At 43.5% G+C, this 16,875-nt stretch overlaps 1 protein-coding gene across 1 annotated transcript in view; it reads right to left on the bottom strand.

The window, feature by feature from the left end:
- The window catches only part of LOC306917612 (gamma-aminobutyric acid receptor subunit gamma-3-like), a 222,808-nt gene that overhangs the window by 67,338 nt on the left and 138,595 nt on the right, over positions 1-16,875 (bottom strand). Inside the window, exons 6-7 of the mRNA XM_079495910.1 lie at positions 15,518-15,600; positions 3,590-3,727 (exon numbers count right to left, since the gene is read on the bottom strand). Coding sequence (XP_079352036.1) covers positions 3,590-3,727; positions 15,518-15,600 — 221 coding nt within the window. The remainder of the gene's footprint in view (positions 1-3,589; positions 3,728-15,517; positions 15,601-16,875) is intronic.

Below are 16,875 nucleotides of genomic sequence, written 5' to 3'. Positions count from 1 at the left end.
CGAAGTATAACGAAATGAAAACGGCAAAACATTGACTATGTATCGTATCGTGTCGTTTTGCAATGGAAAGAATCGGTATTGAATCGTTTTGCTATGCAATTAATCGATTGTATCAATACTACCTTTTGGTGTGTGGTATTAAGCAATTTTTAGAAGAAAAATGGGTTTAATTACTTAATTAAAAAAAATGTCAATGTATTTTAAATAGTTACTGTATCGATTTCAAATCATTGAATCGTATCGTATCGCCATAATGAACCAATATCGTCCATGTATCGTATCGTCAACCATGTATCGTTATACGTACAGCAGCTCAGTGGCCTTGTGGTTAGAGTGTCCGCCCTGAAACTGGGAGGTTGGGGTTCGATCCCCGGCCGGGTCATACCAAAGACTGTAAAAATGGGACCCAATGCCTCCCTGCTTGACACTCAGCATCAAAGGGTTGGATTGGGGGGTCAAATCTACTAATCAAATGATTCCCGAGCGCGGCACGGCTGCAGCTCACCACTCCTTGGCTGCTCACCACTCCAAGAGATGGGTCAAATGCGGAGAACAAATTTAACTGCGGTAACGTGTGTGACAAATCGTACGACTTTGACTTTGATCATATTGCTGTTAAAACGTATCGTTACACCCCTAATATACAGGGTATAAAGGTTTTTTGAGACAAAATAACAGCAATCTTATTGCAGTCACTTTTGGGACAATTTAGCAGCATTTCCCCCCCCAAACCATATACAAAACAATCACACCTGTGTGAACAGAGTCATACTGTTATAGTTGTTAGTGCTCAGTGCGAATGGCCCTTTTAGGCTGCTCAACAGCGGTGGCCGAACGGTTTGCGGAGCGGTCTTGTTATCGGAAAGGCCGCCAGTTCGAATCAAGCACGTTAAAATTACCACCGCTGAAGTGCCCTTGAGCAAGGCATTGAACCCCTACCATGAAATGTTCTATGAGCAGGGTCTGGCTGTAAACAAGCATCTCGAGCTTAGTCCATTCACCCTGGGTAAACAAAGAACTTTGCTTTGCTTTTTTGTGTGACGCGAATGTGACCCCAATCAGCTGCAGGGGTCAATGGGTCGTACTACAAATAGACGGACACACAGAAACACTCGGTCACTCATTGGAGCGGTTTGGCACCGCGTGTTTAAAGGTAGGAGCTCTGTGCATACAGCATACTACATATAGGCCAGTGCAGGAAACACAATGGTTAGTAGTTCTCCACATTTTACACGACTGCACACCATGATATGTCCCCAAATCTAACCGTTGGCATGCCATGGAACTGTAACAACGTGAGACCCCATGGTCTTTCCGCTAGAGCAGGGGTTCTCAACCCGTGGGTCGCGACCCCTCGGGGGGTCGCCAAATTATTTTAGGGGTCCCCAAATTATTTTCAAAAAAAAAAAAAAAAGATTTTGTTTTTTAATTTATTTTTCACGATTTTTCAAAAATAGCAGACCTACAAGCTCGTAGCGCGCCACTCGGTGGCGCGCTATGAGCTTGTAGATCTCCCGATCTGGTCGGGAGGGGGCGGGGCGGGGGTCCCGAGACATTGCCAAAGCATTTCCGGGGGTCCCCGGCCAAAAACGTTGAGAACCCCTGTGCTAGAGTACAATGGATCACAGTGGAAGTTTTGTGTTTGTCCTTTTAGCATAGTTATTATTATTTTAATTTTTTTTACTGTACTGGCGCATTATGTTCAAACTTGTTAACAGTTCTACTGCGTAACCCGCATTCCCCGCTATTTAATCCAATATTCTACGCTGCCTAGATTGTCTTATTACCTTTGGAGCATACGCCAAAGTATTTGCAGCTTTCATCCACGAAAATACGGCGAAGAATAGTCTGATGGTTTGTTGTTGAAGAGAAAAACAGGCCGCCATTACAATGCGAGACAAGAACCGCCTCCACAGCATGTTGGAGTCCAAACAAACCCCTCGTTCACTTGCATTGAGCTCATTTTCCCAGAAGCCCTAGCAGCCCAGAGCATGGCGTGATTTCCAGTTTCGTCATCATAACGCGAGGGCCTCTTCACCAGGTCCACCACAAATCCGCTCTTTTTAATTATTTTAAAACGGCGAATTAAACACATTAAACAAATAGAAATAAATCAATCAATCAATTTCACCCACATGGCCAAAATGTCAGCACACAAGCTGTCTGATAATCATAAGGCTCATACAGCAGTTAGTTTAAAAAGCAGGTGGCTTGCACACATCCAGTTCCTGGCTGGTGCTGGACTAAGGTAAGTACAGTGAAGAGAAAAGAGTCCGCACACAGGTTTGCTCCAATGGTGTTCTTTTATTGAATTTGAAATACGTTTGAAATACGTTTCGACTGCAGGTGGCCTTCATCATCTGATGAAGGCCGCCTGCGGTTGAAACGTCGTGTATATTATTATGGTGTTTCAATAAAAGAACACCATTGGAGCAAACCTGTGTGCGGACTCTTTTATCTTCACTCATACAGCAGTTAGTCCACTAAGTTGTCCTTGTGAATCACAACTCGCAACGCAAGACCAGTTTACAGTAACATTATAGGCTTGTCTCTATGCAGACATAATGCAGCAAACTTTATAATCTTCACCAAAAAGAACAAACCTACTTTGGTGAGATTTGCTGATGCATACTTCTGTAGATTATAGATAACATAAACAACACACCCTGCCTAGTTTATATGACTAAGGAGCTCTTAAATGATTTAGAAAACACTGATCATTTCCAATGGGATTAGCCTAATATTATGGAAGAGCGCACGCACGCACGCACGCACGCACGCACGCACGCACGCACACACGCACATCTCCTTCTCACCCTGTGTACAGTGCAGAAGGCTCAGCTGGGTCTTCAACAACCATGCAGCATTCTGATATTCAGGGTCAGGCTGTGGAACTATTCCGTAATTTAGCCGTGGCGTGAGCGCCCCCTCCTGAGATACTTCCGGGTCCTACTTGTGTGTCGCTTTTGTGTCCCCATAGAGTTATACTGTGTCCCTCCGTCGGACTAAATCTGAGACGAAAACAACCACGACAGTCTCATTTTACCGCTTTCCTTGCAACAACAAAGCTACTGGTCTCCCAAATCTGGATGTGACAGGCCGTCTGCCCCACACGGAATATTATCGCCATTTCATTTCATTGTCAACTAAATCCTCATTAATGGAAACTAGAGTCAACATACTCAACCCTGCACACATTCTAAATAGGCATTAATTAATAAATTCCGGTCGGATAACGGGCGGATTATAATTACGCACGCGCGGACTTGGGTGACAAAAATGCTCATCCGCTGATCTCTAATCTCTCTAGGTCGTCCTCAGACGAGCCCTCCATCGTTGTTTCCAGTCATCCCGGTTCTCCATACATCTGGCCAGTTCGTTGGTACTTTGCGCTCCTGCATCGCTCTTGAGTACATCCACATATGTTAGCGTGGGACGTCCTCGTGATCGATGCAATGGGCACTTTGATGATGAGGAGGAGAGGGCACGCCCACAGCGAATCGAACCCAGGACCGTCTAGCGGTGAAGCGACACTAGTGCTAGCGACTGCGACACTGTGCCCCCGGGTGGCAGTCATTTCTTTATTTACCTGCGGTGGTTGTGAGCAGGCCGGTGGTATTCCGAAGCCCCATGAAGTCAAACTGGTACAGTCTCCAGTACTTCTTGTCCGACGTCTCCACAGAGTTGCGCTTCCATCTGTATATTATCTCATCTCGCGGGTAGCCATCTAGAAAGGGGATAGTCAGCAAAATGAGAAGGAGAGAGAGGGGGGGGGGGGGGGGGGAGAAAGTTAGTATTCCAGTGATCTGTAGTCTGTGGAGCCGCCGAGGAACTCCCTACGAACCTCATCCCATTATTTCATATGTCGGAACACTTAAAATACTTTCCCACGGGGGAGAAAGTTAGTATTCCAGTGATCTGTAGTCTGTGGAGCCGCCGAGGAACTCCCTACGAACCTCATCCCATCATTTTATATGTCGGAATACTTGAAATACTTTCCCATAAAGCAAGGCCAAAGCACGCAGAGCTTGCCCAGGGCCATGCGTAGCTCAGCATCAGTGTTGTTTTTGGCAGCAAATTTTGATTTTAGTTTTAGTCATAGTCTCTTGAATAGTTTTCATTTAGTTTTAGTGACATTTTAGTCACCTGGACTGTTTTAGCGCCATGCGATTTTAGTCGACTAAATCTACAGTTGATTTAGTCGACTAAAATGAATTTTGGTGGGCCTTGATGCCGTCGTAATGACAGACGGGTGCTATTTTCAGAATGCAACCAAGTGTAAAATGACTTATACTGGATCTCTTGTCCACTAGTCCCTTCCTAACGTTTCACCCTTTGTTTTGGCCAATGTTTGTGGGCTTCGCGTCCTCCAACTCTAGCATATTGCCAGGTTTTGCGAAAACAGACTGCACGGTTCAGCCAGAACTGCTATTTTTGGCGGAAGGAGAAGGAGAAGAAGACAGACAAGAAAATACAATAAGGGACCTTCGGGCTTTGTCCCTTAACACTAGGATGTCTGAAAAAAATGCACTACTACTATGACGGCTAACGGTCAGGCTGACCGGTGTTTTTCGTGCTATTTGATTGGCCATTCTCTCCCCCACTGTCTAATGATCTTCACACCTCTCTCTGCACCGTTGACGGCTTGCCATTGTCTTCTAAATGTTACATTCCAACGAATTCAAGGCAGCAGTTTCAACTAGACAGGACAACTCAAGTTATTTTTTATTTCAGTTTACCAAACTATAATTATAGTGACGGTGTGAGCGCTATATTGAATACCCTTGCGCAGCAAACACTGTCCGACTTTGTATTGAGCCAATACAATAGGCTACCACACGTTATTGCCAGAGCCAGGCACATTGCTCGAAATACGACATTAGTTATATATTGTCATTTTATATAGAGGGGGAAACATCGATGTAATTAATATATATTTGATTGATTGTGCCAAAAAAAGGAAAGAGCTGTGCGTGCGTGCGTGCAAATCAGAAAAGTAAAGAAAGAAAGAAAGAATAGAGAAATTACCAATAATAAGGAAACAAGCCATTTCATAATAAGGGGCTGCAGTCAGATATGGCCTTTTGGGGATCCTTTCTCTTTTCATATGTCATTTTTCGAACCCAGCACCTCCACAAAGTGATGTGCGTATTTACTATAGTTTCTGTATGATTTTTGGGGATCCTTGACATAGAAAAGTTAGGTAATAACCCTTCATTTACTGTTTGTTATTTGTACCTATCGACTATAGCTTTAGTGACAAACGGTTATCTTTGCAACAAGTTCAACACAATCGAGGAAGGACATTCAGCGATACTCCAGTACTAAGGAACCAGCCAGCAGTCTGCCCTGTTTTGGCTCTGTGGTGGAAAGCTCAGCTAATTATGTAAATGATGTCGTTAGGAGGATAGCCATCTCTAATCAAAGTGAGCCATCGCCAAAGGCCCGCATAGATGAGAGGTGCCAACATTTTTACCATAATTCTTTTTAAAAGCCCCCCAAAGCATGCTTATAAGTTATAAACCACAGCTAGCTGCGGCCTTGGCACTTTTATTTCCCCTGTCTATGCTAAGAGGATCGAAGCGCAGACTGTTGTCTCTGTACACCTGTAAACAAGTGTATAACGGCAATAGCCTTATAGAAGCCTGTGTGTGCGTGCGTACGTCATTATCTATCGAGGATGGCTGAGTGAAATTAAATCATTTGTTCTCCTTGATGTGCCATGTCAGTACGCTTCAGCGGAACCAGGCCATGAATCAGTTTAATCTCAGTTTAGATTGGTACAATACGCAACTTGTTATCTCTGTTGCCATTAACAGACATTTATTTTTCGGCACGCATTGTTTGCTGCCTGTGATGTTGTTTTGCTTTTAACGAAGTCGGCTTTGTTAGCATGTTATTGTGTTATTTTAGATGGGAGAGTGGATAGGCAGGAAGCCAAGGGCAGCGCGGGAAAGACATAGACCACCCACTCGCCATTCGCCCACGGTTACACCCTCCCAAGGGGGGTTGGCTGGTAATTGGGAGACTGTAAACCATGTGTACTGTACATACTTTTCTGTCATGTACTTTAAGGGATATATAGTTCACCCCCAAAATGATTTTATTTCTCCCCATATCAATTCCTCACCCCATGGAGACTTGAACCAGCAGTGGTTCCCTATGGAGACACAAAGAGTCTCCTTTGTGTCCCAATAGAGCGTCGCAGTCCTGCCCCTTACCATGGACCAGGAAATGAATCCCAATGCATTTTTCCCATAGACATTTTGTAATGTATTTATTTAAAGACCTTTTAAGCGTCGTACGAAGCCAACTCGAGTCGTGACAAATCATGACAACACACACAATATTTTGGACCAAACAAATAATTACATAGAAGAAAAACAACAAAAAAAGTGTTGTAACCTGTCGTTTTTTTCTTCTTTCTAATTATTTTTTCGGCCCCAAAAATTGTGTTTGTTGTCATGATTTGTCACGACTCGAGTTGGCTTTGTCCGCGGCGTAAACGTCTTTAAATAAATACTTTCTGAAATGTCTATGAGGAAAATGAACGGAGAATCATTTCCTGGTCCATGGTAAGGGGCGGGACTGCGACGCTCTATAGGGAACCACTGCTGGTCATCAAATTATTGGCTTAGAAATGTGACAAAAAAGTAAAGATCACACCTGTGTGAAGTGAGCGGTGCAACTATACACTTATTGAGGGGCGCTAGCCTCTCCTATATACAGGTTTAATGTTTGTTTTTAGTTAAACAAACGTTAAAAACGCCATTGACAATAAAGAGAGTTTAATGTTTGTTTTCATCATAGCAAACAACACCAGTAGTGGGGAGGTGCTGACCGCAGGAGATAAAACTTTGACTGCAAAAGGGAAGAGGCTGCACAGCTTGTAGTCACGATGCCATCAAATTTTTATTTTTCCAACGTTTCGGCAACAAGTTGCCTTCTTCAGGGAATGAAGAATCCCCTCATTCCCTGAAGAAGGCAACTTGTTGCCGAAACGTTGGAAAAATAAAAATGTGATGGCATCGTGATTACAAGCTGTGCAGCCTCTTCCCTTTTTCAGCCAAAGTTTTCATCATAGCAACATGAGTTAGACTTGCACCCAAATCCCAGAACCTATCGAGGACCACCTAAATCATGTTTAAACTACCTACACGAATGCCTAATGATAGCCCTACCAAAACCATGCCTAGGCATTGACCAAACATGCCTGGCACTAACACTATTTGAAAAATACTTAATAAATTAAATTAACTACGTATTCAGGATTAGACTGAAACGATTACGTGAGGGTATACTGTAGCACAACATTGTGTGACTCTATAAAGCCCAAACCACACCAAAGGGTCAGGTTGGGACCAAACAGTTTTTAAGGTAAACCACACCAATACAACTCATTGAGTTGCAATGACTTCCATTGGTGTGGTCTACCTTAAAAACCGTTTTGTCCCAACCCGACCCTTTGGTGTGGTTTGGGCTTAAGTCTCTGAATAGACAGATGTATGGTTCAATGTCCACACGCCCCTGTATTAACCCATTTAGGCCTGACCTCGAAATAAAAAAAGAATCTTTTAAATCCTCCAGTTTTCTGAAATAAATATTTTCACGATTTTTCAAAAATAGCAGACCTACAATATGAGCTTGTAGATCTGCTATTTTTCAATAGCTAAATTATAACAAAATGTTTAAAACACCAAAAGGGGTTCCCGCCCAAAATGGGTTAAACTGCAAGTGTCTCTTGAAAGCCAACGTCCAGAACAACACTTAGCACACCTCACTATTGTACCACGAAACCTTCACACACACACTTGTCAGGTTTCTAATATACTGTACTCGTGCTTTGAAGTGTTCTTCTGTATGAAAACCGTTGAAACATCCCTTGTTGAAGATTTAAGAGTGGATCTTATAGCCGAGAACATGAGCAGAGCACTCACAGCATTCAATCAATTCATGGTGGAAGGCGTGGGAACAAGGCATATCCTTGTGCAGAGGACTATATATATGCCACTACTCCCATGTATGTTCACACATTTTGACAGGTTTCATTTACTGTAGGTGTTACTGTGGCCACTGGCCACAGTAACACGCTGGCCACTGGCCAGCATGGAGCTCCTGTGCAGTGCACGTCATGCTCGCACACAATTAACACTTAAACAAATTAATGTTAATGGGCCTCATGCGCCAACCGTTCTTAAGAAGTTCTTAAGAGGAAATTTGTTCTTAGACCCACTTAGGAAGTTTTTAAGAAGGTTTAGGGATCCCTCAATCTTTTCTTAGCTGTGATTTGTTCGTAGGTAAGAACAGAATCTACGCACACTGTGGGGCACTCTTAGGGTGCCTTTTTCGTTCTTAAGTGCAATCTGAAAACATAAAGGGCCATCTGCATGATGCTCAAAGTTTGGTCTGAGGACATCAAGGGGTCCTTGAGGAAGTTCCAGGCAGCCCACAGCAAAATATGGAATATTTTACCACTTTAATCCCATTTTATACTTTGAAAATAGCCAATATACAAGCTCACAAACGCGTCCCATTACTGCCCATTTTGAGCTTGTAGATCGGCTATTTTCAAAACATTTTGATAAATCTTCAAAACATTACCCTAGCAGAAAATATTTTCATATGGGGGTCTGCAGAATGCATGTCAATTTGGGGGTCCTTGACATGAAAATGTTTGAGAACGACTGGTTTAGAGTTCACAACCCAACCCAAACAAACGCACCATACCCACCACATAACCCCCCACCCCCCCCAGTTGACTATTGTGAGATAAATAATAAAATACATTCATGAATATTGAAAATATTGAAATATTGAAATATTGAAAATGTGAAAATTTCTGTTCACTTCAGTACCTCCACAGTATTATTGATTTTTAATGTTTGGAGTCTGGTGTTCCACCATATTTAGACTTTAGTTTAGGTATTCTTGACTTCACTCAACTTTATTTCTATGTGTGAGGTCCTGTGAGCTGCAATCACACACAGGTGTGACTGCAGGCAAGGCCATGTTGTCATGCAAAACTACACCCACCTGGGTGAACACAGGTAGGAAAGTGAATTCCCAATGCCTTATATGGGATTGGTGGGGCGGTTCCCTATGGTAATTAGGATGCTAATTAGGATATGTGGGGCGTCTACCTATGATAATTTGAATGAACTGGCACACCCCTTCAAGTTACGAGGATTTGGATTCATCATCATAAGAACATGCTTACGAACAATTCTGCCTACTTAAGAACGTTTCTTAGCTGTGATTTGTTCGTAGGTAAGAACAGAATCTACGCACACTGTGGAGCACTCTTAGGGTGCCTTTTTCGTTCTTAAGTGCAATCTGAAAACATAAAGGGAAAACAGCGCCATCTGCATGATGCTCAAAGTTTGGTCTGAGGACCTCAAAGGGTCCTTGAGGAAGTTACAGGCAGTCCAGAATATTTTACCACTTTAATCCCATTTTATACTTTGAAAATAGCCTATCTACAAGCTCACAAACGCGTCCCATTACTGCCCATTTTGAGCTTGTAGATCGGCTATTTTCAAAACATTTTGATAAATCTTCAAAACATTACCCTAGCAGAAAATATTTTCATATGGGGGTCTGCAGAATGCATGTCAATTTGGGGGTCCTTGACATGAAAATGTTTGAGAACCACTGGTGTAGAGTTCACAACCCAACCCAAACAAACGCACCATACCCACCACATAACAACCCCCCCCCCCCCCCCCCCCCCCCCGGCCGCCATACTTGTTGGCTTGTCTGGTTTGTTTACATTGAGCGACTATCCAGTGTGCTTGTATACGTTCTTTTTTTAAACTGACCTCACAATGGTGCAGACTTGCTCAGTAAATAAGTGCCACAGCAGGTCACGTCGAGGGAATGAGCCAGAAAACGGAATTAGATTTTCAGCTTTCCAGCATGGAGACAGCATCAAGGAACCCAGATTGACGAGTTTACAAAAAGACGTAGAATGGCTTGGATCTCGGCTGTACGGCGCACGGGCGCAGAGACATAACGTTCAACAAAGTATCTAAGCACAGCCGTGTTTGTTCACAACATTTTCCTTGTCCTTGTAATGTATTTGGGCCCGACATTCTTTCTATCCATCCTGGTGTTGGTTCACTATGTTGTCGCCAAGAACAAGCTCAATATTTACAAAAACATACCACCGTCACTCTATTCTGAGTGATGTGGGCTAGAATTGAATGCCCACGAGAGGGCCGTCCCTAGCTTTTCAGACGCCGCCCTCCTCTTGGTGACGTATACGTTTTCACACGCTATAGAGTATCTCCAGAACTGGTGGGTCAAACTGTACAACCAACACAGGTGTTGTCAATCTGTAGCTATGATTCCCTGCATTCATGTACAATTAAAAACACAAATTCAAAACTGTGTGAGCCTGTAGATAGGCTATTGACGAATCTGACGATGAGTGCATATTATTATTATTATTTTTTTTTTAAGATATTTTTTTGTGGCTTACGCCTTTTATTGGTTTTTGAAGGGACAGACAGTAGGCTGACAGGAAACGGGAGAGAAATGGGGGAAGACATGCAGTAAAGGCTGTGTCGGGCTCGGGAGTCGAACCCGCGGCACACTGCGACTGGATTACCAGTCGGGTGCCCAGACGGTTACGCCACCGCCTGGGCCAAGTGCATATTATTTTTGCGGAATATTCACCTATTATGGCATGCCAATTAAGAACCGGAATGCAAGGGTTCAGGTCGAAATGGAATGATTACTAGTAAGACAAAAAAACGGATAAGAGTGGATAGGGTGCAAGAGAAGGATGGCATATCAGAAGCACAGGTGTCGGACCAGCTCATTAGCGGATGTCAGATTGATGTACAATGACTTGAGACGAGACAATACGGCTTCTCTGCTGTCCTTTCTCCTCCATCTCACAAGCCATCTGCCCGGGCGTATGTGACGTGTCTGCAGCCAACGCGCATTTCCCTGCAAGCACTGGACCTGAAAGACACTTCTGGCTGATCACTTAGCCCATTTTGGACTGAGGCTGATTAAAAAAAACATTTTTCTGAAAAACCCATGTTTCTATGTCAGTGGTGCTCAACCTTTTTCATGTCAAGGACCCCCAGAATTATATGTATTTGGCCGCAGACCCCCAACTGAAAATATGTAGTTCCAGGGACCCCCCAGAAGTAAATATTTTAGTTAAAAATGTTCGCTCTGAAATATATATATTCAAAGATTTGCGCCACATTTTCACGACTTTTCAAAAATAGCAGACCTACAAGCTCGTAGCGCGCCACTCGGTGGCACGCTATGAACTTGTAGATCTGCTATTTTTCAATAGCTAAAGTAGAACATAATGCTTAAAAACACCAACAGGGGTTCCCACCCAAAATGGGTTAGTTAGCTCACTATGTAGCTCCTGCCTCCGAAAACCATTTATAGCTATCAGATATTTGATCAAAGAATGATGAGTCACTCTCAGGGACGTCAGACAGGGTACAATGATACGGCGTGATCATCAGATCACCTGATTTATCACTTAAATGGTTTTTGCTGGGGCGGGGAGGGAGGGGCTGGGCCATTTGTATGACCCATCTCGAGAATCTGTATGCCAGAATATTCAGGGTGACCGACAAAATAGCAGCCAGGAGAATGAGACTCGCAGGATAGGCTACTGCCAAAGACACCAAGAGCTCCCAGCCAGCAAACTGGTGCTGTGGGAACCAACACATGGGCACCGGTCACGAGGACGTCCCATACTAACATTATGTGGATGTACTCAAGAACAGTGTTGTTCAAGTTACTTTTAAAAAGTAAAGAGTTATAGTTATAGTTACTTATCTAAAAAAAAGTAACTATTTACTTTACTAGTTATTAAATTATGAAAGTAACTACTTTCAAGTTACTTTACTTTAAAAAATAATAATATAAAAAACGATTTAAAAGAAGGTTTTTTGTTCTGTCGCACAGTAAGAGAAAAGACAACTCCCTCCTAACATTATGAAATGTAGTGGAACAATAAAACATGTTCAGAAATTTTGACAGGCATCTTTATTGTAGCCTCAAACTTGCCTTCAAAACAAATGGTGCTGTGCAAATTTGCAATATGAAAAAAATGAGTCCATATATCTGCAGTGGTAGAGAGATATTCTAATTCATCAAATGTATTTTTGAGCTCATCTTCCATTTTAGAATATTCACTGTTCAGGTATTTGGAAAATACCTGAACATTGGCCCTGCACATTGGCCCTGCTTTCACTGGTATTTTGCTGACCAGTGCTCTGAAAGGAACAGACTACCGTTGAGAGGGGAAGCATTTCCTCAACAACATACCTGGCAAGCATTTTGTCAAGTTGACTCTTGGTGACATGCCTCTGTGGCGATTTAAAATCGATCTTTGTCTGTTTTGGTGGTGTTGGTCCATGTGAAGCAGATGTTTGTCGTCCTTTACCCGCAAGTACTCAAAAATAATGCTTGTATTTCCAACCCACAAAGCATCCGATCTCGCTGTCATCCGCATTTGCCATTGTAGCGTGTGGTAATAATGTCCGTTCAACCGGCGTTTTCTGTGTATGCGTTACAAGGGTTTGTGTGTCTGTGTTTACCACAGCCATACGAGTAAGACCCACCCTACTCAGTCAGACTGTCTCTGATTGGCTTACCCTGAAATCTGGCCCTACGTTAGCCAATCAATGACCTCTTCTGCGACGTGCTTTGTTCAAGTTAGAGTGCGAAGCAATGTGGGCTCAGAGGCTAGTATGAGAGCACAAACTGTCAACAGAGTACAACACAGAGAGCGCTCTCTCAGCAGTCAGCACAGAGACGCCTGTAAGCCGTTATGGAATGGGGAAATGTAAAGCGTTAGGTTACAAGTTACTGCAAAAAGTAGTTTTGTTAGGTAACGTAACGTGATGTAAGGGCGTTAGTTACAACACTGCTCAAGAAAGATGCAGGTGTGCAAAGCACCAACGAGCTGGCCGGATGTATGGAGAACCGGGAAGACTGGAAGCGACGATGGAAGGCTCGTCTGAGGACGACCTAGAGATCTCCATTCCTTTTGCAAATCGAACGCTGTCTAAATGTTTGCCAACAGAAAAACAAAGTTGCTGTCTGTTGGGTCTCAAGGCTCGCATTTGCTCGATCGGCTGCCAAGTAATCAGATGGGTGGACCACGAACACTTCTCAAGATTTTCAAGCGGGCTCTGATCCAGAAAAGGTTGAGAACAACTACTGCAACATAGTTTACACAGGAGAAGAGTGACCAGGGCCGGCGGAAGGCAGTGGCAAAGTGGGCAATTGCCCAGGGCGCCAACCACTGGGGGGCGCCAAATACAGACGTATGGATTGTTTGTCCGTTTGTCCGTCTGTGGCCTCTCTCTCATGCTGTTAAGTATTGTTGGTAACAGTGTGTTCACATCTTTCAGCCAGTCTGAAAGTGCTGTATGCTGTTCATGCTTTGAAATCTAATAATACGCTGTTGATGGGGGGGGGGGGGAGGGGGGGGGGGGTTGCCCAGGGCGCCAGTTAGCCCAGCCCCGTGCCTGAGAGTGACAGTTGCCCACCACCATCTTTGGTGCTGTTGTTGCCTATGTGAGAAATCAAATGTGCTTGGTGGTTTGTTCATCCATTGCAGCTTGTAAAAAAATAAAAAATAAGAGGGCCTATACAAAACAAGCTGTAACAAAATAGAAAGCCATTTGTTGCCGACGGCTAAAGAGCTCTCTGCCACAAATGGGTTTCCATTATGTTACTGGGCCCTACTTCGAAATGGCATTAACCCATTTTGGGGCGGGAACCCCTTTTGGTGTTAGCTATTGAAAAATAGCAGATCTACGAGCTTGTAGGTCTGCTATTTTTGAAAAACCAAAGAACCACTGACATAGAAACATAGCTTTTTCAGAAAACTGTCAGGATGTAGAAGACATTTATATAATCTGATCTCAGGTCAGAATGGCATTAAATGTACATACAACGTCTGAATGGGTACTGCTCTAGATGTACCATCCTCTGGTCAGTATAATACAGTGGTGGAACTCCCAGTTGTTCATTTAACTCCATTTATTTCCCTAATGTTTCAATTGAACTCTCCGAGTTCAACTAAAACTCAAAATATTAGACCTGCCTGCATGTGACCCACACAGAGGTCACGTGAATGACCTCCCGTGTCTCCATAGCGTGAAACAGAGTGACGTGCAAGTACACGCCCTGGACACTACACGCCCTAGACAGGACGCTACAGTACGTCGCAGGGATTGACCCCAGGGATCCAACCCTCGATGCCGAGTGCCAGGCAATGACGGCACTGGGTCCCATTTTCTAGCCTGGCTAATAAGCCAGACCGAATCAGACGTTGGCAAAAAAAAATTACGGTCTGGAGAGGCTCAATTGTACGCCCATTTCCTACACCCGAGAACTGGTGTGGCCAATCGGGACACGGTATGCAATAAGGGCGGGCTTTGGTACAGTGACGTTCAATGCTTGAGACCTTTCACTGACAGTAGCTCTGACCAATTGCGTCAAAGAGAAAATGTTTGAACCCGCCCCCCGGGAAACAAGATCCATACACAGCATCTCCAGACTCAAATACCACACGACAGTGTGATTTGAGTCTGACTTATTAGCCAGACTACCCATTTTCATCGTCTTTAGTATGACTCTGCCCGGGGGCTGATTACATCGTCTAAGGCCTAAACATTCTCCCCTTCCTCCCCACACACACAGGAACAGTTTTGACGTGGGTTTCGACGTAATTATTTTGGAAGTATTCAAATTTGCCCCTTATACGCACAAGATCGGCGGCATGATCGAGTAGGACGTTGACGTACGGGAAGGAAAAAAAACACAAAAAGTGAAAATATGTTTTATGAGATACAGTTGGAGGCCATCGATATTGTCCTTTTCTTTTTGCTGAGGTTTGCGTGATCTGCGCAAAAGGACAGTTAACCCATTTTGGGCGGGAACCCCTTTTGGTGTTTTAAACATTGTTATAATTTAGCTATTGAAAAATAGCAGATCTACAAGCTCATAGTGCGCCACCGAGTGGCGCGGTACGAGCTTTGTAGGTCTGCTATTTTTGAAAAATCGTGAAAATATTTATTTCAGAAAACTGGAGGATTTAGAAGGATTTTTTAAAATTTTGAGGTCAGGCCTAAATGGGTCAAATGATAAGGGACAATATCGGTGGCACCCAACTGTAAGGAGGTTTGATCTGCCTGACAGCAACAACATCATGGCTGGGTATGTGACGTTAGTGGTTTGCACTCAGATGCTGGAACGTCAAGCTCTGCACCCGACAGATGGAATAATGAAAGGGACATTCTGTCAATAATTATGTTGCATCGATGCATTCAATGTCGATGCATTCAATGACAACCTGTGTCATTTTGAGCTCCCTGAGATGCACACAAAAGCTGTGTGTGTGCGTGTGTGTGTGTGTGTGTGTGCGTGTGCGTGTGAGTGTGTGTGTGTGTGTGTGTGTGTGTGTGTGTGCGTGTGAGTGTGTGTGTGTGTGTGTGTGTGTGTGCGCGCATGTGCCAAAACTCACAGCTGGAGAAGACAAGGGGGCAGGAGTGTTCATCCATTGGGAAATTATGGAGCTGCAGCTGGCATTCTGCATTGATGGTCATCCTGGAAATATATGGAAAAGAGGGAGAGAGAGAGAGAGAGAGAGAGAGAGAGAGAGAGAGAGAGAGAGAGAGAGAGATACGTGATAAAAAGCAATCTCAGATGTGTTCAAAGGCGTCCCCAGAGCGTCAGAGGCCTTGGTCCCCCACGCTCTTTGGAACACAGGGAGAGAGATATCACGTTTTTTTCTCTTCTGCTTCTGTACTTTGTCTCTGCCGGCTGGAAAACACATACTGTACATAAAGTATATGTCCGAAACCGTTCCTTTTTCCATTTTTTCCATTTAGACCCGAGGACGATTCTACAAAATTAATGTCTTCTAAATCCTGACAGTTTTCAGAAAAACCTCTGTTTCTATGTCAGTGGTGCTCAACCTTTTTCTTGTCAAGGACCCCCAGAATTATCTGTATTTGGCCTCCATCTGAAAATATGTGTTCCAGGGACCCTCCACGAGCAAAGATATGAGTTAAAAACGTTCGCTGTGTTCCAATTTTTGTTAACAACACTTTTTTTAAGAATCTAGATAAAATTATCTCCAAGTTCATTTGGGATAAGAAACACCCCCGAATAAGGAAGGATTTTTTGCAGAGGCCTAAATCAGAGGGCGGAATGGGATTACCTAACTTCAAACTCTATTACTGGGCGTGTAATTTACGTGCACTCTCATTTTGGCTCCAAGATCAATTGCCTACGTGGGCATTTATTGAAGGTCAATGTTGCCCCCCAACATCGTTGTCAGCTTTAATCTTTTCCCCAGTGGCCTCAAAATATACTAAGTTGCCAAAGAATTCCATAGTCTCGCATTCTCTCAAAATCTGGCTCTCAATACGAAGGCATTTCTGTTGGCACCCGGGTTCTGTGCGCGCACCACTGGTCGCTAACCATGCTTTTTCACCTTCCCTTTCTGACTCATTGTTTAAAGTGTGGCATAGAAATGGTATTCACTCCTTCAAAGATCTTTATATTGATGGGTTATTTCCGACCTTTGAACAAATACGACGCAAATTTAATTTACCCCACCCAATCACATTTTTTTTAGATTTCTACAGATACGACATTTTTTAACACAGCACACTGCTTCATTTCCAAACATACCTACCAACTCATCAATGGAATCTATATTTCTACCTGACCCATTGGTCAAAGGAGGTGTTTCTATTATTTATAATTCTCTCTCATGTTTAGATAGTAATGCCTCCTTGGATTATTTAAAAACTGCTTGGGAAAACGATTTAGGAATATCTATCACTGACGAGCAATGGTCTACATCTCAAAAAG

Source organism: Electrona antarctica (genome assembly GCF_951216825.1).
Source record: "Electrona antarctica genome assembly, chromosome: 24".
Classification (NCBI taxonomy): Eukaryota; Metazoa; Chordata; class Actinopteri; order Myctophiformes; family Myctophidae; genus Electrona; species Electrona antarctica.
The sequence above is the reverse complement of the archived record's forward strand: the minus strand, read 5'-3'. Positions and strand labels throughout refer to the sequence as shown.